The sequence below is a fragment of the Pinus tabuliformis genome, chromosome 7 (genome assembly GCF_031772625.1).
Source record: "Pinus tabuliformis cultivar Carrire ecotype Pingquan chromosome 7, CPIR1, whole genome shotgun sequence".
NCBI lineage: Eukaryota > Viridiplantae > Streptophyta > Pinopsida > Pinales > Pinaceae > Pinus > Pinus tabuliformis.
The window spans coordinates 487,177,171-487,202,245 of NC_142293.1; the positions used below are offsets into that span (position 1 = coordinate 487,177,171).

At 37.2% G+C, this 25,075-nt stretch overlaps 1 protein-coding gene across 1 annotated transcript in view; it reads right to left on the reverse strand.

Moving 5' to 3' along the window:
- Positions 1–24,136: 24,136 nt before the first annotated feature.
- The window catches only part of LOC149248148 (benzyl alcohol O-benzoyltransferase-like), a 39,889-nt gene continuing 38,950 nt past the window's right edge, over positions 24,137–25,075 (reverse strand). The window contains exon 2 of the mRNA XM_089447864.1: positions 24,137–24,499. Within this exon, the coding sequence (XP_089303990.1) occupies positions 24,137–24,499 (363 nt within the window). The remainder of the gene's footprint in view (positions 24,500–25,075) is intronic.

The window sequence follows — 25,075 nt, forward strand, 5'->3', positions numbered from 1 at the left end:
TGGAGGAGAGCTCACTAATTAACTAAGGTATACATGTTTATGTACCATCTTTCACTATGAATGGAAAATTATTATGTTTTCCCTATTTAATGTTCACAAATACTTGAATATGATTTTTTCATTGTTTTAGCAGTTGGTGCATGCTATCTTTCCTTCTATGGAGGCACACATTTTTTATTTTTATTTTGTAGTGTATGTGTGTAGGATATTGGATGAAATAGCTTGGAGTAGGATCTCTGAATTGGAGCGTGGTTTCTTGCTACTCAAAGGGGTCTACAACTTACACTAGCTAGCGTGGATGCACAAGTAGATCTAGTAATTATCCTCTATTAGTTGATTGGTAAATGCACTCGAGCTATGGAATTTGCCTAGATCATTCACACATTGTCTAGAAGATCTTGAGGTTGTATTTTTGGAGCAATAACTCCTTAGCCTCTGCTTAATTTGTAGGCTAAAAGGCCTAAATTACTATTTAAATTCCTTGTGAATATGATTTATAATTATAGACTTCATTCTTATCTAAAACCTTGAAGTATATTGAAAAGATCACTTATGAATCTTCTTTGTAATTAAAATTGAAGTTCTTTTCTCTCATGAAATTTTAAACTAAAAGGAATTAGTTGCACCATTATCATCCATTTTATCAAAGTGTGTTTGTGGATTATTTCTCTTTTAGAATTAACTCAAATAAAATATTTAGAGTGTGAAATATACATATGCTACTCAATTTTCATAAATTTTGCCTTTATATAAGAACTCACTCAAATTCAATTAACCCAAGAGTTATCTCATAAAATTCAATTAAAAAACATACCACCCTAATACTATAAGAAAAGGACAAAAGTTGATCTTGATTAAGGTTTCTCTTCTTTCACATGGATCCATTGATTAGATTGTATAAAAGTTCAAAATCTAATATAGACAAATTTTATAAGACTAGAATAGATCCATCATAGCACTAAGAGGTCTATATTGATTTCAATGTTAAGGGATTGACCAATAGTCAACCATTTAAGAAATAGGTTAAGCAGGTGTATTAATATTTACCCAACTTTATGGTTGTCACTATATTTAGTTTCAACACTCAATTTGCAATCTATAATTAGAAGTATTAGGAATGTTACAAACTAGTAAGGCATGTAATCTTTGGTCGAGGGGAAACTTGTGGTTCACAACCACTTCTTATATAAACTAAGCATGAAAAGGAATAGATGTTATCCCATTCACCTTTTCTTGTTAAGAATCCACACACACACGTGTGTATGGGGGGAGGTGGGTTTACCAAGGGTTGTTTAGTAGGGGGTTATTAACAATAAAAGTGAAATGGGATCAAAACTTTCCTTTGTATGCATATTAGAACTGAAGATATATAGTCATGGCTCAAAAACAAGGATAATGTGACTACTTAGGAATATTGTTTTATCATGTTCACCCAATCCCTCATTTTTTATTCAAATGAGGAATAAACATTCATTGAAGAAATTATTTTATAAGAAACCACATCCTATAAAAATGTGAAGTTTTAGATAGAGGCTTCTCTCTATCTTATTTGATAAATCTTGTTTTTAGATCCATGCTAGTTTTAGCTTTCTATATAAATGAATTTTGAATTGCCTAGACAAAAATATTATTTTCAAAATATTCATGATTCTCTAAAATACTTTTTGTTTTGATGTAACATTATTTAGATACATATGGCCAAAGCCACATACAAGAGATGTGATAATTAGTGTTTGTTCAAGGATCCTCATACTATTGATGTTTTGAATCAAGAGAGGCTAACATTCCTATTTCTAAATGCCTCAAGAATTTATAAAATGTGAAGGTTTAAACATGAAAATGTGACAATCTGTTGACTCTCTCTCTCTCTCTATATAGAGAGATAGAAAGAAAATTCATGACCTAATCAAAAAATTATGTGTGTATGTGTCTATATGTATGTAGTTGCAAAAGTATATTATTCAAAATATTAAATATAATAATCTCAACATGGCCATAAAATCCATAGGCACATGATCATAAGGATATTACAAAGGTTATTAAAAGTAATGCGCCTCGCCAATGCTCGTAAAACATATACAAAGTCGTTGATCATGTGATATATAGTATTGTGAGAGAATCCAAAACGTACATGTAGATTAAGCAACAATAAGGAAAATATATTAGGCACATGTGAAAGTTTGGTTGTAATGTTTCTCCTTTAGACTATTAAACATGGCCATGCGAGCCCTGTCAACAATGTTGTCAATAGTGTAAACTATTCTATGGTGAAAGCATACACAGTGCATATATCACTAAGACACAATATTCCTTGCCATCTTGGTGTGATATGTATGCAAAGTTTGGAATGGCGTCGACATAGGCATTTACACATGAATATTGATTGGGTTTTGTAAAATTCCACACTATAAGTATCAAACAAGTTTTACAAAGCTACGAGTTGGAAACATATGGCACATATGCCATCGTTAGTGTAATGATATGTGAGACATATAACATGAAGTATTGATAGTTGGTTAATTTATGAGACAAGATGTGAGTTCATTTCATTGTGTCCCTAGAAACACATTGAGATTTACAACTGAGTAAAGGTAGGTGGCAGAGAGACTACCAACTTACCCTTGTGTGCTTTTGTTGTTCTAGAGAAGTTGAGCTTTGGAACTCACTAGAACCCTGGCTTAGCATTCACAACCACTAAAGAGAACCACTGGAAACCAACTTTGGGACAAATAAAAGTGTGGTGGCCATAACTACGAGAATAATTTAGTATTATCTCTCACAATTTAATGGTTCTTTTTGCAAATTATGGATTTGTTTAGTTTGTTAAACATGGTGCGCGAGTTAATCATATTCATGGATTTCCCTTTCATTTCTTCCTCTATTGTTTTATTGTCATGTAGATATGTGATTCAATGTTTGTTTCCCAAAGTCTTTAGTATTTAAACCACCCAAGAAAGCTTCCTTGCTATAGTCTCCAAGTCATCCATAGCTCGAAACCTTCTATCACATCCCGTGTCTAGTTTCTATTGTCCCAAAAAAATTAATTCATGTATGCAGTGGAGCTAGCCACACCACAACCCATGACCCCAAATTTGTTGATAGAGTCCTAGGTTGTGTGACGAACTATATAAAATCATGAGTGTAACCAACTATTCAGAAGAAATTCTTCCATGTTATATGTAATATGGCATAGTTTTGTAATGGTGTCTCTGTTCTATCTTCTTGGAAGCCTTTTGGGTAAGTTAAAAAAGGTTTTGTCCTCTTATGGGTCTTTACTTTTTTCTTTCATATAACATGTATAACCCTAGAAATAACAAAAAAATGGGGAAAAGCCCAACAGTCACCCCCTGACCTGTATTTTGAATCATTATATTCTACCAGGTCTTATGGTATCTTAACCCGTAACTATATAGCCTTAACCCATGCGATCAGGTTGTGCTATGCATCTTAAACATACATATCCAAACTGTGTCAACCCATACCCTAATCCCATCACTACAAAGTCAAAAAGGGTTTTCATTTCCCTACATCTGGTCCACTCATGCATAATATGTATGGTTCCTATCTGTATGAATAATAGTATAAGTATCGTGGGAATAACATGACCTTTCCATTTTATATATGACATGACTTGGTATATCAGTCAACTAATGATGTGCTCATTGTTGTCTTCTAGGCATCTTAATGCCACTAGTTCACACCAAGTTGTCTTGGTAGCCCATCATGTAATCATAAACAATTTTTTTTCAAGATTTTGTCATTCTAAGTTTTATATGGTTCATGTATAATTTTTTGAGTCTGTCTTACCTCCATCCTCATCTGGATTTGCATGTGTTAAATTAACTTCAAAAAATCATTGCCCAAAAAGTAAAAAAAATCAACATTTATGCATAGTAGGCATACTCACACCGCATACTTACCATTTGTCACCTCCCAGAGTGAGACAACATCCCCTACCTTGAATCATTTTCATCATCACACTCAAAATTAAGTAGTGGGAAGTTTATGAAGTTTATTTATAGCTTGCAAATCAATTTTGGAAAAAAAATGTAAAGCTTGGCCCTCATTTCTCCCACAGGTGACCGAATCTACCTAATTAAGGTATTATTCTAGAATAGGTTGCTAATTTCAACCATAAATTTATTCATTATACTTGCCCAATATCGTATATAAGTGATCTTCCATGCTAATATACATGGCCACCATTATGAAGCTAAAATAAAAAACTCAAAGTATTGTTTTACCCTTTACTGAAACACAAATATTTCATGTATTTCCACTACAGTTTCTAAGACATATATGTTTCATATTATGTTATATATATATACCATCCATGCTTAAAATTGTGACGTAAACAATGGGAGACATCTCAAATTTACTTGTCTTTATTAGCAAACTGCAACACCATACATATTACTATTTGCACATAGTTTTATAATGTTTTGGTAAGAAAGATACTTGGGCACAAAAATATCTCATTTCCCTTGTCATATGAATTGTATCAACATGTTCTATTGTAGCAGCTACAACACCCTCCAAAATTTTTCCTTTGTTGCGTTTTGGATCTAACCTCCTTGAAATATTAAAAACCATCTTGCACTGGTCAGGTACTTGTGCTTCATTCGATTTTATCCTTCACTTAACAACTTGTCTTCACTTACTTATTCTGTTGACTAACCATAAGTTGACCCGGCACTTGGTTCACAACTGGTCTTGTGCTATCTGAGAAAACTATGCCATCCTAGAAGGTAGCTGCCTTGCACTAAGGAATTGCGTAGGGTAGGCCAACAACTGCCCTGCACTTAGAAATTTCACAAAGCGGGCCAACCAACCTTACTCTAGAAATTGTGAAGCGCAGTCTATCAGCACTGCACTCTAGAAATGTGCAAAGCTGACCAACCAACCTTTCTCTGGAAATTGCACAGAGTTGGTGAAACAGTCGGGGCCACTCAACCCAGAAATAACGCAGAAGCTTTCCCTTAGTAGTTGTTTGTTGCATGTGCTGGTAGGTTGCTTGGTTCCCTCCAGAAAAATGCAAGTTTTCCTCACATGCATGGTGGCTTTTACTGAAAAAGCAAAAATAAAAAACGAAAAAGAATCCCTAGAGTTTAGGGATCTATTTTAGCAGTTGGGAGTTACATGCAAAGTCGTTTTAGAAACTTCCTGCCAAGTGTTGCATTTTCCTAGATTTGTGGCATGCACGTCATAAACCCTAAATCTAACAAATATATATAATCGAAGCCTTGTAGCTCATTCTTCACATTTGATCTTGGAGCTCTAGCATTCTCGAGGTATCTAGGAACCTTCGGCATAATCGACACAACTTTTCTGGGTAAGTTTTTCTTTTCATGTCTTTTGTCACTTTTTCTGTCACTTTTGATTTCTTGGCTTGTGTGAGTGTTGTTTTCCTTATTTTAGTGAATGAATGATGATGTTTCAATGTATTTTAACTTTTAGAAGTGTTGTTTCAAGTTTTTCATTGCATTTCCTTAGTGTCGCATGCATAACCCTATTTCTGCACTAACAGTCGTTGTTGCGGCGACTCCCTTCATGAGCTTCTTTGTTTTCCCGTTTGATTGATTTTTTCACTTGCTTAGATTGCATACATGTCTATTCATTAAAAACTATACCATCTTTGCACATTTTTTCAATCCCTCTTGTTTTCAGGTTTCCCTTGGGCAGATCTGGACTGCCTTGGCCAAGATCTTGCTTCTCTGGACATGCATTGTGCATTCCTAGAAGTCAAGGTTTTGCCTTGCCTCCAGGAATTGTGCAGAGGCTTCCCACAATGGCTCCAAGTTGTGCTCTATGCGATCCTAGGAGGCAGTGTCCTAGTCGTGCCCACTGGAATTGTGCAATGCGCACTTCCAACCAGCAACCCAGCTATACTGAACTATGCATTATGCAGTTCTAGTCCACAGTCAGCCTCTCTTGACTACGCACTACGCAGTTCCAGTTAGTAGCAAGCCTCATTGGCATCTGGGAGTGCGTAATGCATAGTTCTAGATGATAGTCTCATAGCGTCTTAGAGTCAATGTTACGCACATGATTCTCGAGTTGCTTTATGTTTTGTCAGAGTCGGTCTTGTCAGTCCTTCGTCAGAGATCAAAACTCTTTCTGCATTTCATTTTTAGGTGTCTTGCTCCATTCACTCAGCTGCATTCCACTAGGGGCATGCCATTGTCTGATGGAAGGGCCTTATCATTCATTCCCCTCATGTCTTGTACCTGCTGGCTTAGGTCTTTTCATCAATGTGTGTTAAAGTCCATGACAGTCAATGTTGATCTTTTAATGGATGAGAGTCATTTCGGTCATTAAGTCTAAGGATTAGTCATTTGGTCTTCAAACAATGTCCAATAAAGCCAGCAAGGCCAGAGGGAGGCTCTTATAAAGTTGTTATTCAAAGATTTTCATCGTCATATCGATAGATTACGATTGTTCTTCAAAACTCCGTTTTGAAGAAAAGTCAACAGTTTGTCATTTGTAATAATTTTCAAAAGTTTCTCAGTGGATTTCTCCAATCCCAGCCCTGGTCTCCTTAGCCAAATTCCATGTCGGCTACCCCTGCAAAAAATTACAAAAAATTTCATCATTTTAGTCAAAGAAATCAAAAGGAAGTGTGAAAAGCAGAGTTGTATTAATTGTGAAAAAGTGCCAAAGTGAAAACATTACAAAATGGGTTTTGGAGAAAGAAAAAATCAAATCCAACTCTTGCAAGATATTTCTCCAAGTATATAAATCATTTTTACCAAGTTATATTCATGAAATCTTATAGCAAAGTCGAATTTGGAGGTTGAAGAAAAAACCGCAGTTTGAAAGGCCGTGACTGTGTTAAAGGTTGGAGCGCGGTGCACAAGTGGAGGAGCGCGACGCACATAGAGCGCGCGGCGCACTGGGAATTTCTGCCCAATGTTAATTTGAATGGGCGTGACACAAATAGAGAGCACGACGCAATGGGTTCTTGGCGCGACGCACACAGTTCAGAGCCCGAAATTGTGTCAAATCTTTTCAAATTGCTCATCCCTTGCGTGGAGTTGTCAGGTAGGGCCTTCTATTTTGACATTGCCTCAGATTTTATGATAAGAGATGGTGGTGTAAGGGTGAATAAAGGTTGAAACAAAAATTCATACCCAACACAAACAAATTTGTTGCCAGGGTTTCGGAGCTCACAGTTTTGTCACCAAGGACTCCCCTCCTTCACCATCCTCCCTTGTTGCCTCATTTCCTACCCCCCCACCAAGTTGATCAATCCTACATTACATTCAACATCCCAAAACCCTAGCCCTTATTAAAATCTCCTCAACCCTATATAACTAATCCCAAACCCTAAACCTTATTCCCATATATAGAATCCCCCTCCTCTCCCTAATTAAAATTATCCCAATAATTCTCATTCCTCAATATTGTTTCCCCTTCCTAACAATCCCTAATAGTCACTGTTGCATTTGTTTTTTCCCTTGGTGGCAGAAATTGAAATACAACACCAAAAAGAGTAGTTCAAGCACAATTCATACACAGCAGTCATCTTGTCTTCAAGGTATTTTGTATAGCAGTCATGGCTTCTGAGCATTCATCGGACAATGAGGTGGAAACCCAAAGTGACTCTCCCTTGGAAGAACAGGCACCCCGGAGGCCTCATAAAAGTGGTAGACATGTTAGAGAAGAACCAACCACCCTTACAGAATTGCAAGCCTGCCCTCTTGCTATGTCCTGTTTTCAGCATCAGTCATGCTATGAGTTTTGTCAAAAGGTGGCTAGTGTCCAATTTCATCATGAGTTGGCTCGTCTTTTTGTGCTACACTTGCACGAAGATCAAGCTATCCTGGTTGGCGTCACCTTCACACTTACACCAGAATCTGTCTCATTAGCAACCGGTATACCGAACATTGGTGAACCATGGCACAAGAAATAGAAGATTGACCGGCAACATTATGAGCCATACATCAAAACCAGTTTCTTAAGGCAGCTCAAGAGAGTGTTTCCATTCCGGTATCTGAAAGATGAATATGCTCCACTAATGAGATTGATTATGAAATATTTCAGCTGTGAGGGGCGATTCTCTCGTCTTTATGCTTATCACATCAAGTTGCTCATGCATTTCACCAGGGTACGGATGATGAACACTCCGTATTTCATTTGCCGGAACATAGAGAGGATGACCACCTTTATATAGCGCAAAACACCTCAGCCGCAACTTAACAGTGTTTGTCATTTTGCTCTTATTAAGATTTTCGTGGTTCATCAGCTTGGATTGCAGGGCATCACTTGGGATGATTTCATCTCGCGTGATTTCTTCAGAGCTTCACAAGGAGTATCAGAGGTTAAGCATGAGGGTGAACCTTCTCATCGGTATGAGCGCCATGAGACTGCTAGTGTGCCGGTTTTCATCACATATCAGAAAGGCACCAGACGTTTGTTTGCAGCAGCAAAGCGAGTGTTATCTCCACCCAGGGTGGAAGGGGCCTCGCTTCCTCCATCAGCATCACAGGAATAGGACAAAGGCAAGAAGCCAATGCAGGATGAGGGGCCTTCAGGTGAATGAGAGACCGACTTCATTCTCCCTCATGATGATGATACAAATACGGGTCCACAAAGCACCAAACTTAGAGAGATCATCCAGGAGCAGCAATCAGAGATCGAAGCCTTATCCCTTGACTTGGAGAGGGCTAAGTGGAACATGAAATATCTAGAGCAGAGGAACAAACAACTTGAGGATCAGCAAGCGATCATGGAGCTACAAAACATTCGCGAGAATCGCCAAGCTGCGCAAAGGAGAAGAGTTGAGCTCATGTCATTGGAGTAGGAGATTAATGAGGATCGGGAGGCCAATCTTGAGAGAGTTAACATGCACTTATAGAGGCTGCTAGACAAGGCTGAAAAGGACCATGCATTGCTGAGACGCATGGCTTTCCATTACATGGCGCGAAACAAAGTGTGCAAGGCCCGAATCAGGAATTTGAAGGCGAAATTGAGGAAGGCAATCAAGAAGCAAAAGAGGCAAAGGGAGCTCGATCGACTTCAGATATTGGCCAAAGCCTCTTTAGCCCAGCATAACACTTGATAAGGAAGCTCCAGCCCAAATTTCAAGAAATTTGGGGCATTTTTGGTATTTTTGGAAATTTTTGTGCAAAAAACAGGGTTTTTCTCCCTGTGTGTCGCGCCACGTGGCACGCGCTTACAATAGGAAGCTGCAAATGAAAAAAGGTTTACATTTTTGGATTTTCCATGGAAAATCATGACTTTTGGTGCATGGCCAAGAATTTTGGGCAAATTTTGAGTCCTTAGGAGGTCAAAAACACCCAAAAAATGACCTCTCTGCCCCTATTTTGACACACAGGAAGCAGTCTTGGGAGATTATAGTTTTGGAGGGGAAAATGGGCACCAAATTCAGAAATTTCACTTGGGTTGGAGATTAGATAGGCAAGGCTTTCCAACAAGCACACTTGTGCTCAATTTGGACTTCAGAAGGTGCCTCAAAACCAGCTCCAATGTAGCGCGATGCATACAATTTTTGGTGCGGTGCACAGAGACCCAAAGGCCAAAATCACTCCCGCTTCGCGAAATTTCGATTCACAATTTTCTCCAAGTGGGCCCACTCATTTACAATAAATTTTTCCCGGCATCAAAGGAAAGTTTAAAAAACATTTTTGGTTTCTATTCAATTGGCCAAATGAAGGCAAACAACCACCCAAAATAATCTATGCTCATATTTTCTTTTTTCTAATTGGTTTTCATAGAAAATTAAATGTAACTGCTGATGGTTGGCTCTTCATTTCTTGGGTTGATCGAATTTCTCATGGCAAAGCTTATTTATTGTATTGAGAGTCATTTTGTAAAGGGTTGGCATTTCTGGGAAACTGTGGGAGAGAAACCCAGTCACTCACTGTACATTTTGACAGAGAATTAATGAAAGATTGCAACTCTGGTTCATGAGATTCCTGTGGCGTGAGTTTAGCAAATGTATCTTCTTTATGTTTCATATGTATTTCGTTATGTTTCATATTTTCATTCATATTCATTTCCAGTGAAAGCTTTCTAAGTGAAAAAGGTAGAATTCACTGTACTGCTCTGCCTTGGGATAGTTTTCATGTTCTATGTTTTCTTCTGTTGAAAAGGATTCATGTATTTATGTACTTTTCACACTCTCAAACAATCTCTCCACTTCATATTATTTCAAATCTAATTGCTATACTTTCCGCCTGTCTTGCCTCACGAAATAACCTGCGTCTTTGAGTTAAATTCTTTGCTCATGCTGTTCCTTGGCCCCACACATCCCAGAAAACTCAGTCATTTATCAAAATACCTCCATCATATTTATTTACCTAGCCTAAAATCAGTATTCATTTTTGAGTCATCTCAGACCCTATTGTTTATTTTCCTGAGTGTGACCCAGAGAGAGCCCTCTCCTGTTCTGGTAGGGCTAGCTACCAGACTAAGCGTGGTTTGTGGTTACCCTGAATTTTGCCTTCCTTCAGCCTAAGGCAGATTTAGGCGCTAACATGTTTTTTTCGCTGACATTGGCTTGCTGTGAGTGTCTTATCTGTCTCTAGGTACAACAGGTGTTGAGTAGCTTCTCAGCAGTACATGTAACATGGCCTCCAAGAGAGCTGGATCAAAGGACACAGTTGAAAGTAGTATTGGAGATGTGGTTGAACAAGTGTCTATGTGCTTTCCCGTTTGTGTAGACACACATATGTTCATTGAGAAAGACATCAAGATCATATGGAAAGACATAAATGTTATATTCACACGCAATTTTTAGGAGAATATGGAGGACCGTCATGTCTATGTCAACATTCATAAGTGAGGAATGTACAAGGTTGAATGTAGGTATCCCACCTTCTTGTGTGCATACATGATCCACTAGATTGTCTCACACATTGATCTTGAGATAATGATACTAAGCAGTGTCAGTGGAGTAGATATTTCTACCTTCAGGACAAAATATTATCAGCGAATGTATCCTTTTTCACAGTTGGAAAAGAGAATGTTTTCACCGTTCTACGCTCCCAACAATAGCGCGAATGCAAAGGACATCTTGAAGCATTGGGTAAGGGAGCCATCAAAGTTTGGGATGACACCCAACTAGATATACAAGAAAAAAACAATTAGGAAGGCTTACCAACTCTTGGTTGTCTTTGCATGTCTCTTATATAGCCCAAATAGTACAAAAACCTTCTCGCAGAGTTGGGTTGTTATGTTAGACCAGCTGGAAAGTGAAGGAAAACCTTTCAACTAGTCCGACATGTTGGCTCTCCAACTGAAAGTGCATGTGTCGAATGCTCGGAGTCCACCCAAGGATCATCAAGAAACGTTCTTCATGTCCGCCTACCTGCTCGATGCAATCTATGCTCATCAACAGTTTCCTACCGTGGGTTGGGCATGGACACCTTCAAAGAATTTTATGAACGTATATTTCAAGTTTCTCTCAGAGTGAAGCTTTCAAGGAGTCATGGCTAGACTATCTGACCACTTCATTGCCCCTCTGTATACAATGATATTTGAACAATATTCGCCTTGAATGTCCCAACAGAAATGGAGGTGTTGCTGAACATTACAGGTTGGTATGCCTCACTCGATGACACCTTCATCAAGATGTACAGTGCAAAGAAGGCTCCACATTTGTTGCCAAAGTTTGCCACAAACAATTTGGTCATGCAGGAGGTTGCATACAATATCTCGACATGGTTATCAGTTGGAATGCATAGGAAGAAGAGGGAACCATGGCCTATGCTTCCTTTGTATAAAAAAGAAGATGTCGAGGTCAAGGACTTCAAGAAGTTTAAGTTCGACACCAAGAGTTTCAAACTGTACGATCCACATGGCTTATGCAGGGACCACTATTTGAGAGTACTATCCTTGGATCCACGGGGCGTGTCATTGGCTAGAGGAAGACTGTTGGAGATATTTTTTTAACTCCTCTAGGTTAAATGAACCAGTCGACATGTTAGTAGAGTGGCTAGCAACACTCAAGGAAATAACACCACAAAGGAGGAACAACAACAATAGTAGCAAGCAGCAAACCTGCGCAAGACAAAGGTAAGAGGAAGCTTTCCGAAAGTGCAGAGGCAGAGCAAAGCTACAAGTTTAAGGAACATCCACTTGTTAAAAGAGTATCTTTGTAGATTGAGGCAAAGAGGTGACACCACGATAGGAGAGGAGCGCAAAAAAGGAGAGATAAGCAAAGAATGGAAGAGATAGAGAGAAAGTTGCAGGAAGTAGAGCAGAAGATCAAAGAAGAACAAGGGTTGCTAAAAGAGAGAAGGAAGTGCAATAAGAACAAGAGCAGGAATGGGAACAGGAGGAAGTGCAAGGCCCATAGGTAGAGAAAACTCTGCCAATATAGGTTGAAGAATCAGATCCACCAGCAGTAGAGGATGAATAGGGTGAGTAGCCACAGGAACAGGAACTTTCTCAAAAGGATGAACCGATGGTTGAACAGATGGACATGGAGATGGAACAACCGAAACAGGATCAGGAGACTGAAATCATGCCAAAAGCAACCGAGGTCACCCCACAGGCTTCACCAACTCCAACAACAAAGCAAGTAACAATTGAACAAGGAGATACTGTTCTCCTTGAGGATGACTCAGGAATAGATGTGTACAACATAGCCTTTGATGAGTCACAACATAGAGTTGTACAGGCACGTAGTGCGCACATCTCGAATGACCATGCATCACCTGCGCACCTTGAAGAATGGGTGATTGTGTTAGATGTGTGAAGACATCCAATTGCCTTGGCTGATGCTACAGAGGCTTATCCCGAAGCCACAAGCTCAAGTGTGAAGTTCTTGATAGAAGAAAATGAGTGCATGGCTAAGGAATTGCAAGCAGCTAGGCAGAGAGAGGAATAATCGACAGGATCCGCTAGAGTAGAGTTGAAGAAAGCGATACTTGCTAAAGTATTGACTCTTGAGACAGTCATGTAGATACCATATGATAGGTTCGTCACTGTGCACAAGGTAGTTATTCATCTACATCATCATCAACAGCGCTGCATCAAGATAGCACGCACACTCATAGACATACATGTCATTGTTGATCATGTATAGACATGGACAATGAGGTACAAGGGAGCCCCGCTTCACTTGCACAAGATGATGAAGGAACATGTAGAGTTGGACAAAGCACACATCCAGAGTTTGATCCGAAACTATGAGGAACTCCCACCGCTCATCACCAATGTTGAGGCTTCATACGCATGGTTGTTCAGGAGTTTGGATGTTGTGGTGAGAAAGTATGGCACCCCATCAATTGGAACACTCACCGAAGCCAAAGAGAAGAACCAAGTCTGATTGGAGCTCGACACATACTTTGATCAGTTGATGCATATGGCCACCAATGCATATTTGCAGATCAACATACAGAACATGTAGAGATATGTCATCGATTTGACTGTGCTCAGCACTAAGCTGCGCATGTTACAGGACTAGTTGGACAGAGGTTTCATATCAGTATACAAAGAAGCGATGGAGGCAAGAGTTCATTTCTAGAAAGACATCATCAAATAGTACGCAGACACCATTGCGCACTACCAAGCTTGGCATCAGTTCATCACTGAAGATCACAAAGAAGATGTTGACAAGTTGGTCTTTCCACAACCGTCCGAGTCTTAGTATTGTCTTATCTGGTTGACTCAAGCCTATTTTTGTCCCACATGGGTATATGTGGAAAATGTATTCTTATTGTAAGCATGATGTGAAGTGAAATTCCAAGTGGCATTAGTGGAATGAAAACTGTCATATGTAATGTAATGAGTTATATGTAATGAACTTGAAGATTCATGAGGGCAGTCCAAGAGTTACAAAGGGGAATGGCAAGGGTAACCCCACCCTTTGTTATAAATAAAACTTCAAAACTCATAGAAGAGACTTTTGGGAGTTGAGATTTTGTTAGGAACTGCTTAGAGAGGGCTTGGAGAGTATTGTGACAAGCCTTGTCTTCTCCACAGTGCAGAGCGAGTAAACCTCTTTGGAGGAGCAGGCAGTGTTGATAGTAATGTCCACTATTGGGGCTAGTGGTTGTCATGGTTGTATGTATGGATGAAAATTTCACTTATATATATATATATATATATATATATATATATATATATATATATATATATATATATATATATATATATATATATATATATATATATAACAGAGCCAACATGTCTTCATGCATATGTTTTTACTGTAGTTCGACTATTCTGGTTACTTTAGCAATGTATGTTATTTAACTTACAAATTTGTGTATGAACTATTTTGTATACGATTGTATGAATCTTGTTGAAGTCATGTTGTTGGGTTAACCCATCACTTTGGATTGTCGACTATTCTGCTTTTGAGCTTGTGACGTCATTTAACTCGTGTGTTCCTTTCAGGCTGCACACTATTACAGAATTCTAAGGGACACACTTCCTTTTCCCCTTCGTGCATTAGAACCTCCCCATGCATCTCTCGTGACTCACTGCAAGGTCACACACTTGCTTCCGACAAAGATATATTGCTTACCTCTGCGTGCTACTGCAATCAAGGCACTATTATACTACCCACTGCTAGGACTGCTACTCCAAATGGTCTGAGGTCTAGTTGGGACTTCTTACTGAGGAGATCCCCTGACATGCTGGCGGGTCCAACACCGTTAACATTTTCATAACACCTTCTCTTATTGTATGCATAAATATTTCCCTCTCCCATGTTATATATTTTCCCTTGTGTGTGTATGCAAAACACTCCAACATTTATGTGAAATATGATTTTAAATTGTAATTTATTTTGTTTATTATATATTCATGCTCAAGAATTAATGGTTGCATGAAAGGTTCTTGATCACAGTACACTATGAGTTTCTTTAGCAAAGGTTCTCTAGGTAATAGAAGGGGGAACCTAGAAGAAAAAATGTATCATGGAAGAAAAATAGGAACAAAAGAATCATATTTTCCATACAATTTGATACAGACTCGAGGATTTCAATCATTGACCCAGACAAGCCAGCTATACCTTGGAGGTCCTCCTTCCCTCCTCCCACCCCACATGCTTAAAAAATGTACCTCTTCCACATCCTAGCATCATGGAGATCCTAGAAACCCATGTTTCTCAATAGAAGTAAGTGCATAATGATGGTTGGTAGATCAACCCTATTATGCCCGCATCCGAATTTTCATATTAGGTTACTATTTCTCATCACTTAGTTTAACTTGTGATCATTTATCCTTAGATACCTTTTGAATTATCTCAGGTCACTTCTTTGCATACGCAGCAACCCCCTTGATTACCCTACACATCTTGCATTGGGAAAGTTTCATATGTCCTCCATGCCTGTACATTCTCCACTTAAGGCCACTTCATCACATACAAATACTACATTTTGACAGTAGAAGGAAGGGGAAGCAGAGAAATATCCTTCCAAGACATGCATCCAAAGGTACAAGGAGATAAAGGAGAATATAATTTTACATGGCTAGCCCTAGTAGATATCATGAGATGACATGAGTTATTTCTTTGGCATGATGTGTTTTTACTTTACTTTACTTGGACATATTTCAAACTACGAGACATTATCATATTTTTGAGACTATATTATTTTTTGACTATGATACATATTTTGATGACATTATTGCTAATCAAAGAAACAAGGGTTATTTCACATGCTTGTTTATGTATGATGATGGATATTAGAATGCTTAATATACATGTTTTCTATGGTGATGGTATTCTCGATGATGTCATGTTTACACATGGTTTGTTTCATGGAAGTTACAAGGTTTAATGAAAATATTTTCTAGACATAATCAGGGGCCCCACCTACTAATATAAATTTAATTAATTAAAAAGACTCCTTCTAAATGCCTTCTCCTGTATTAAAAAACATGATAAGAACATTAGTTATAAGACAATTTTTCACTCCAACTACCCAAGAAGAATATAAAACCAACCAAAAGGCACAGAAGGGAGGATGGGTGATAATAGTGAGGAGAGGTATGTTCTAAGTTTTAATGTTTTCATTTTTCCTCTGATAAAGTTATTCTAGAGTATAAGAGCTTACTTATTTTGGTGAGAATAGAAATCATCCAAGGAGTTACAAGAGGAAAGTGAGCTCATTAATATATCGTTCTTTTATTAATATTGTTGCTTATTTCTTGCATTATTTTGTGTTGTTAAAAGGTCTGATATCTGTTATATCAATGATAATTGGTGCACTTTTTTCAAAACATATTATTGATCCAATCTTATTGAAAGAGTCCAATGTTCCCAACATTTTGTCTTAGTTAATTTTTGGCATTCAGAGTGTCTATGTATGAGTCTTTTTACATCTTAGACATTGATTTTTTTTTTCCAATCTAGATTCTCATAGGAATAAATCAAAACAATATGTTGTACTCATATTTTTATTAATAAAATCAACGATTGAAAGTTTATCTTTCTCACATATTTCACCAAAAATTTTAGTTTATGTTTTCACTTATGAGCATATTTTTCTCACATTAATGGCTAAAATGTTTAGTTAATCTATGTCATATTTCAAGACATAACTACGTCGTCTTATGGCTAACATGGTATCATCCTAAAAATATACTTGGAATTTCATTTATTAGTTTGTTTTCAGTTTTCCCAAATTTCAACTTATTTACATTACATGACATACACGTTGTTTATGTTACCTATCTTTCTTCTTTTTCTTTTCTACACATATTTTTGTTTCATTTTTGTGTATAGATCCATTGTATATAATGTTATTATAGTTTAATTTAGGGAAATAAACCTAGGTCATAGTCCCATTATTTCGCCCACCCAGTGAATTTCAAGAAAGTTGGTAGCAAATTATAAGAAACTTTGCTCATGAATAACCAGTGTTAAGCATTAAGCGAACAAGACAAGAAAAGCGAAATGGTGGAAAAGACCTAGAAGCATACTATTACTTATTGTATTGAACTCAAGATATAAATTAATAATACACCAACTAGACGATTCTATATCTAGACCTCATTGACAACTCATTAGTGGATCATGAACGTCATTAAGGATAATATTTGTGACTCATATCTACGTGTTCTCATACTTTTTTATTGTCTAGGGAGTCACATTATAAAATTCCCCCTTTCAATCATATGTCTGAGTAATTGCACCAATATTTTTTTTTTATCTTCAATTTCAAATTGTTGAGTTGAGGTTCGAAGAACATATTCCTAAAAAATGCCAATATATAGATGTTTGGAAGTGAATAACTATTATGTTTGAACATTCACAATGAATGATTTTTGTTAAAGAAACCAATTTATATGATGGAATTACCAAATTCCAATTGGTTTACTTCAAATCTTGAAGCCTAATACATTGGATTCCCCCCTATCAAGTTGATGATGAGAATTTTTCAATAGTACATTCTTGAAAGGATCCAACCTAGGTGTTAGATGTCTTCCTACACAAGGGTTAGCAAAAACACTTTTCCTTTAGGTAGTTAGCAGTCTAACAATAAACAAATGAGGATTTAATTATAAACATTAAGAATAGAAAATGTTAGTGCAACTGTTCATTAGATCTACATACTAAGCCCAAACAAAATCCATGGAAATAAAAGATAAACAGGTACAAATTGCTATACCTGAAATCCAAAATTCCTTTTACCCAAAGAAGAATTTTTTATTATATTATATTCTCACTTGATGAGAAGCTCTATTCTAGGAGTGGCTTAAAAATGAACTCCTCCTTCAGAGGTTTCCTATGCAAAAAATTGTGTGGTTCGCTCTCTCTAAAAAGGGAAACATGATCCAAAAACAAAAATAAAAATAAAAATGGAGATCCTAGAGTTAAGAATGATTAAGAGTTTTAGGATCATAGGTAGGATGATGAAAATGGATCATGTGGAATGAGGAGGAAATCATCTCTATTTATAAATTAAAATGCTAGATTAGATTTGATGAGGTCAACTGTAATAAAATATTTTTTGGACCAAATCAAGGTCTAACCAATTTGGTATTTTATTATTATTTATGAGAGGAAAAGGTCAAAGAAAATGGCCAATAACCTTTATTTAGATAGTTAACTAAAAAAAATGATTTATTAAGTTAATTAATAAGAATGGGTAAAATTAGTAGAAATAATTAATAAACAATGGGTTTATTAAATTACTTCTAGGTGAAATGGTAAAATAAGTTATAAATAATGATTTAATATCTCTATGAGGATATTTAAAATATTAAGGAATAATCAATAAATAAATGATTTATTGAATTATTCCTATGGAAACGGAAAATGTGAGTGAAAATAATTTGAACTATTTTCACTTAAATAGGTAAAATTATGAGAATAACATAAAATTAATGAATTATGTGTTATTCTCTTGCAAGTGAATTAATTAATGAAAATAGATTAGGAAAAGTGATTCCTTATGTTATTTCCTTAGGTGAAAGTGAGTTTTAATGTGTAAATTCCATACTACATGGCATATTGTGATCCATTTAATAATTGTGGCTAGGTGATCATTTTTTGTATGACAACAATGTCACTTTGGATTATTTAGGTGGTGGTTTTATTGGTTGCCCACTAACCATATTTTCTTAATTTTGTGGTTTATTTGGTTGACCACTAACCATATTCTGTGGATACTAGTTTTTTATGACTTACCACTAACCATATTCTGTGGATACTAGTTGTTTATGGCTTACCACTAATTAGTTCACTTGAATAATGTGATGGTTTTTGGATGACCACTAATCAATATGATTTGGATAATGTAATGGTTTTTGGATGACCATTAACCAATCTACTTTGAATAATGTGGTGTTTTGTGGATGACCATTAATCAATCTAGCTTTAATGATGTGGTGTTTTTTGTTTTACCACAATCTTGACTTCATCAATTTACTTCGCCCCCATAAAGGTGTAGGAGAGTTCCTTTTATCATTGTGATTTGTTCCTTGAGGAGAGTACCTGTTTGGGAAAATTATAGACTTATAATTTGATAGACATAAATTATCAACCAGGGGTAGGTAACCTTGTGAGATGTTGCACAAAATATATGCAGGCTAATACTTTCAGTGTTTTCCTAAACAAAATCACATATACACACAACTCTAATGTCCATTTTCCCCATCAACACTTAGCAGCAAAGTCTATGGAGCGGTTTTAATCATCCCTCTAAAGCTCTGAAAATTGTTGATGTCGATTAGAAAAAGATAATAGATCAATCAAACAACAAATAAATCAATTCAACAAATTGCAATGTAAGATTAAATCCTACTCAATTAATCCAAACATATTCATCACATAAGCTTCACCATTTAATCATCACACATGTGCTGCTATAATTTAGAAAAGAGGAATCAAAAGCTATGTAAAAACTATATCAATTCATGAAAATAATTAAAAGAGCACAATCTGTAACTATGGGAGTTGTGAGTAAATGGGCCCCTCCCTTACTCACAACTCCTTCAACTACTAAAGGAGTTTACACAATAGGATCAACAGAACATGAAATTTGTATTAATTTGAACAAGTGTTACAATAGTATCAACATCTGATATATCTCCCCCCATGCAAATGAGACATGAAAGTATTTATACAAATGAATAGGCATAAACTTGCCCAAATTAGGAAAACTGAAATACTGCAACTGTTTGCTAATAGTAACTGGAAAAGATAATAAAAATAAACATGCTGAGTTTGATCCATGACTGCAAGCATGGATCAAACTTACATCATTGGGTTGCTGAGGTTGTTTCCCTCTTCGGCTATCCATGAGAGATTTGAAGATTTGGGTAGTTTCGATGGCCATTTTGAGTCAACCAATAGGACAACATCCGATGGATTTGTTGATAAAAACCATGTTTTCATTCTCTTTGAGGTTGACCGGAACATACTCAACCATAAATATCGCTGCAGGAAATCAGAGCATTATAGGAAATTGGCATATCTACATGAAATCGACGACTCTGCAGGAAATCATGGTCTATCTGCAGGAAATCACGGAACTGCTTCGGAAGACAAGTGATCTGCATAGGATTTGGTTAGTAATCTTGGAGTTGTAGATAATTTGATTACATATCATTTAACTTCATAAATACTCAAGAATAAAGGGAAATTATACTTTTTACAATAATTTGCATACCTTAAAGCCCACAACACCCTTTTGGTCAAAACACATAGGATATGGCAAAAAGAGAGTCATGAAGGGTAAAAAATAGTTCGAAATAGGGGGGGTCAAGGCCTTAGAACATTATAAAAAATGGACAAAATCGAGACTCAACATCTCCCCACACCTAGTTCCTTGCATGTTCCTTATGCAAGAAACAATGTTGCACATCGGAAGAAAAAAATCATTTTGTGCCCTGCGTTGCAGCTACTATAGCTAGGTGATCCAGTTGCACCCTGCTGGACTCAGCCTCCTGAACCCTACCTTGATATTCTTCATTATTTTTCTCCAGGTGCTTGATCTGAGCCTGGTTTTTCTTCATGACTTGGCATGCCTTTTGATGCTTCTCTTTCCACTCCTCCAGTTCTTTCTGCAGACATAGGCTATTCACTTTTAGAGTTTTTTTTTCCCTCTGAAGAACCTGCTCAGACACAGTGAGATTAGTGATAGATTCCTCCATATCCTTTAGGGACTGCCACTTTTTAGAGATTTCCCCATCCCCATGCTACCCTTGAGAGGACTAAGGCAGAATTGGTTGTTCCTACTCTCTGCAACCTTCGATTGTTTTCTCCCCACTTTCCTGTGGGTCTTGGAAAGACGCGGACTCCAACTCTTCTTTTTGAACGAACACAACTAACTCAATCTTTACTTGCTTCCCCTTAGAGAAGTCTCGGGGCTTCTTATCCTTCTTCTTAATTTTAATTTGTTGCACCTGCTCCTTCGCAGTTTCCTTTATCTCTAGCTTTGTTGCCTGGCTCCTCGTAAAACATCTAGCAGGAGAAGGGGTACCTTTTGTAAAATTCGACTTCTTCCCCTTAGTTTGCCTGATCACCATCACCTCCTCATCTTTATTAACCTCATATGTCAACTTACCATGGATCTGGGTTTTATTTCTCGGCTTTTCTGCTAGTTCTACTTCTTTGGTTTCCAGTAAGTCAGGCTCTTTCTCGTAATCCACGAAGTAATTTTCCACTAAAAATTCTTCCCACATTTTATCCTGTTTTGCCAAAACCTCTTTCATGACAATTTTAACAAGACCGTGATGATAGAGGTTCTCCTCTATATGTGATACCCTTTCTTTGGCAGAAGCAACCATCTTCAACAATGACATTCTAAGATAATATGGTAAATTCAAGGGTTTGTCTCGGAAATGGTCAAGGAGACAAATATGAAACATGAAAGCTAACCCAAAATTACCTTCATAGGTGATGTACTTCTGTAAGAGGGACAAGAGCCATCGGTACTTACTTCTAAGGTAATCCTATGGAATCCCCTTGCTCCAGTCCAGGTTTGCATGCTCTTTTCTGAGGAAGGGTGCACACTTATCCTTGTTGAATCATTGGTTTTTAAACCAACACTCTCCTTCCTGTGGAACTCCACAAGCTCGTGCCACCAGCTCCTCTGTCAATCTAACTTAATGTTACCCACATGCACCCTGTTGCCATTTAGTTTTAAAGCAAAAGACTTCGTCACTTCTGAATTATGCCTGCTAAACTTTAAGAACAGAGGCAACCATCCTGCCTTCTCCAACCTCTTCTTACTCTGTGGGTAAGCGTCAAGTAATGTTAGATCCTGAGGTTCGAATCTGACGACGGACCGCATTTTTAGTAGTGGCTAGGAGTGGGAGATAGCAGAGTTCGATCAGTTCACTGATATGCCTCCGAGACCAAGCAAAATAATCCAAACCCGATAAAAACAAGAATGTTTATTTAGGAAAGGTGTAGGGTAATAAGGCAACATCAAACAACACGGAACATGATCATGATTGACATCATGATCCATTCTGCGGGATAAATGTTTGGAAGATAATCAAAATAATAATTGGGAATGGGGGACTCGTGTCATGACATAACGACTCATTACCGCCTTATTCCGCGAGGGTGGCCGTGACTTATATTCATGCAAATTGATTTTTTTTTGTACCATTATATTTTTTCCTTAAGTACTCTGAGGCCAAACATACCTGCTTGATCTTACCTTACAATGGTCGAGTACCTTGGGTGACAACTGCACTCTCTTTATAATCATAAACCACTTTTGAAACCATATCATGTGCCAGATCATGTAAGTACGTAACCTCAACTAATAATGAAGATGATCAACACTTACCATATTCCTTAAAAAATGTTCTGCTCGAAATTTGTTCTTTAGGAAATAAGTGCTTTGTTGCAAGAAATTCAACTGCCAAACTTTTATGAAGGAAATCCTTCTACAGGAAACCATGTTCTCCCCCTTTCTTGTACAATTTACTGCACATGAATATAGGAGATGAGGTTGAATGTGCAGTAATCTCATTGGATTACCACCCATTAAGGTCAGTTGTTAACCAATAAGAGGTCCATCACCATTAATGACAGCGAGGACCAAGGTACTTCTGATGCATCCTATCAGGTGTGAATGTATGAGCTATTGTTGAACCCCCTGTAGGATCCTGTTGTCAAGGAGCCATGAAAAATCCCCATTGCTACTGACAAGATAGCCTATCATTGAGGTATACAAGCTTCAAGGCATCCAAAAGTATCTAATCCCGAACCTAGATAATTTGCTGATGTCGATGGGCCAAGATTGTTGGAAGGAGGGCCTTAAGAGATCCCACATCAGTCCAACACGAGAAAACCAAAAATTAACTAAAGAATTTTTTTATTTTGAGGATCCAAAGGATCTATTGTCCTGTGATTTTAACGAGCCCAGGGCAGTTCATGCTCGCCATATTTCAATTTTAGAGAGTCTGAAATACTGAAAAAAGAGACTCCAAGGGGCTCCTTTTTCCATAATTAGTATATTGGGGCTGGAAAAAGGAATAAACCTATACCCAATAGACTTTCCTTTCATGGTTTACTGAGCACAAGAAGGAACAAAGTAAGCTCAGTTTATTATGGTAGAAAATCAAGAAGAGGTAGTGAAAGGAATGACTTCCTTCTCCATCATTTCCAGCTCCTTCTTCTTCACGATATCTTCCACAAATTCCTCCTTAGATTGGGGCTTTTGATATAGTTTGAGTCTATTCCCATTCAATAAGAAGGTAAAATTCCCATCATCAATTGTTTTAACCCGAACATATCCATTATAAAAAAAAAAAAAAAAATTCCAATTTCATAGGGCCCAATCCAATGTGTGTTAAATTTCCCTTTAAACTTCTTAAATTTTGAATCAAACAACAATGCCCAGTCTCCCTATTTGAACTGATTTTTCTTAATGTATCTATCGTGCCATCTATCCTGTTGTTGTTGGATTAGATCAGTATGCTGAAAGGCATCTCGCCTAATCTCATCCAAATAATTAAGCTATATGATTCTCTGCTGTTGTGCTTCATCAAGGTTTATGCCCAAATTTGCTGCCATCTTAAAAGTTTTGATTTGAAATTCAATTGGTAATAAGACTTGTTTTCCATACACTAATTCTTACGAAGAGAAGCTAGTGGTGTTTCTCCACGTGATCTTGTAGGCCCATAATGCTTCGGAAAGCTAATCAGACCAATCTTTCTTATGTAATTGCACTGTCTTAGTCAGGATTGTCTCCAACACCTTATTTGTTGATTCCACCTTCGCATTGGCTTGTGGATGGTAAGGGGTGGACTTCCGATGAGTAATATGATATTTATGTACAATTCTCTGCATAAGCTTTGACACAAGCTGAGTACCCTAATCAATAACAATTTCCCTTGGTACTCCAAATCATACAAAAATATCAGAAAAAAGAAATTCTACCACTGGCTTCTCCATTTCTCTAGGTAGTGCCCTTGCTTCCACCCACTTCATAACATAATCAATACAAACTAAAATATACTTCTTACCTTTGGACATAGGATTGATAAGACCTACGAAATCAAGAGCCCGCCTTTCGAATGGTTCTATGAGAACTTGTGGTTGCAACGACATTTCATCTGATTGAACATGTAGCCTTATTTTCTGGCATCTATCACATTTACGAACATACTCCATTGTATCGTTGAAAAGACTTGGCCAGTAGTAACCTAAGCAAAGGATCTTATAGGTTGTCCGCTTATCTGCAAAATTTTATCCACAGGGTTCATCGTGATAGGCTCTCAAGATATCATATATCTCATCCTCTCTAACACACATGTGGATAATCAAGTCAGGTCTGGTGCAAAACAAGGCTCCTTTTATCGAAGTGTAATCAACACTTTTTCTAATAATTCTCTTTTTCTGACTAGATGAGAAGTAGGGTGGTAACTTTCCTGTAGCAAGGTAATTGGCCATGTCTGAAAACCAAGGTGTTTTGATAGAAATAGCAAACAAATTCTCATTGGGAAAGTTATCATTAACAGGAATATCCTCACCTGCATGATTGAGCCTAGATAGGAAATCAACGGCATGATTTCCTTTTACGGGCCTGTCCAATATCGTGACATCAAATTCCTGCAGCAGCAAAAACCACCTAGTAATCTTGCCATTAGTGACTAGTTTGTTCATGAGATATCGAATAGCAGAATGATCAATATGTAAAAAAACTTCATAACCAGTGATGTAATGTCTAGACTTATTAATAGTGTAAATTACAACAAGGAACTCTTTTTCAGTTAGGTTGTAATTCATTTATGCAGGAGTTAAATTTTTACTAACAAAATAGGTAACATGGGTTACGAGATTTTCCTTTTGGCCTAATACCACTCATATAGTTTAATCAGAGGCATCAATGGAAATATGAAAGGGAAATTTCCAATCTGGATCTCTCAAGGCAGGTGTTGAAGAAAGTTTTTCCTTGAGTGTATCGAATGCAACCTAACACTCATCACTCCAATTAAATTCAGATTCTTTGGTCAATAATATAAACAATGGTGAGGCTACCTTTGTAAAATTCTCAAAAAACCTTTTGTAGTAGCCTGCATGTCCAAGGAAACTTCAAACTCCCTTTTGACTAGTTGGTGGGGGAAACTTTTCAATTACTTCGATCTTAGCCGGATCAACTTTAATTCCTGCAACAGAAACATGATG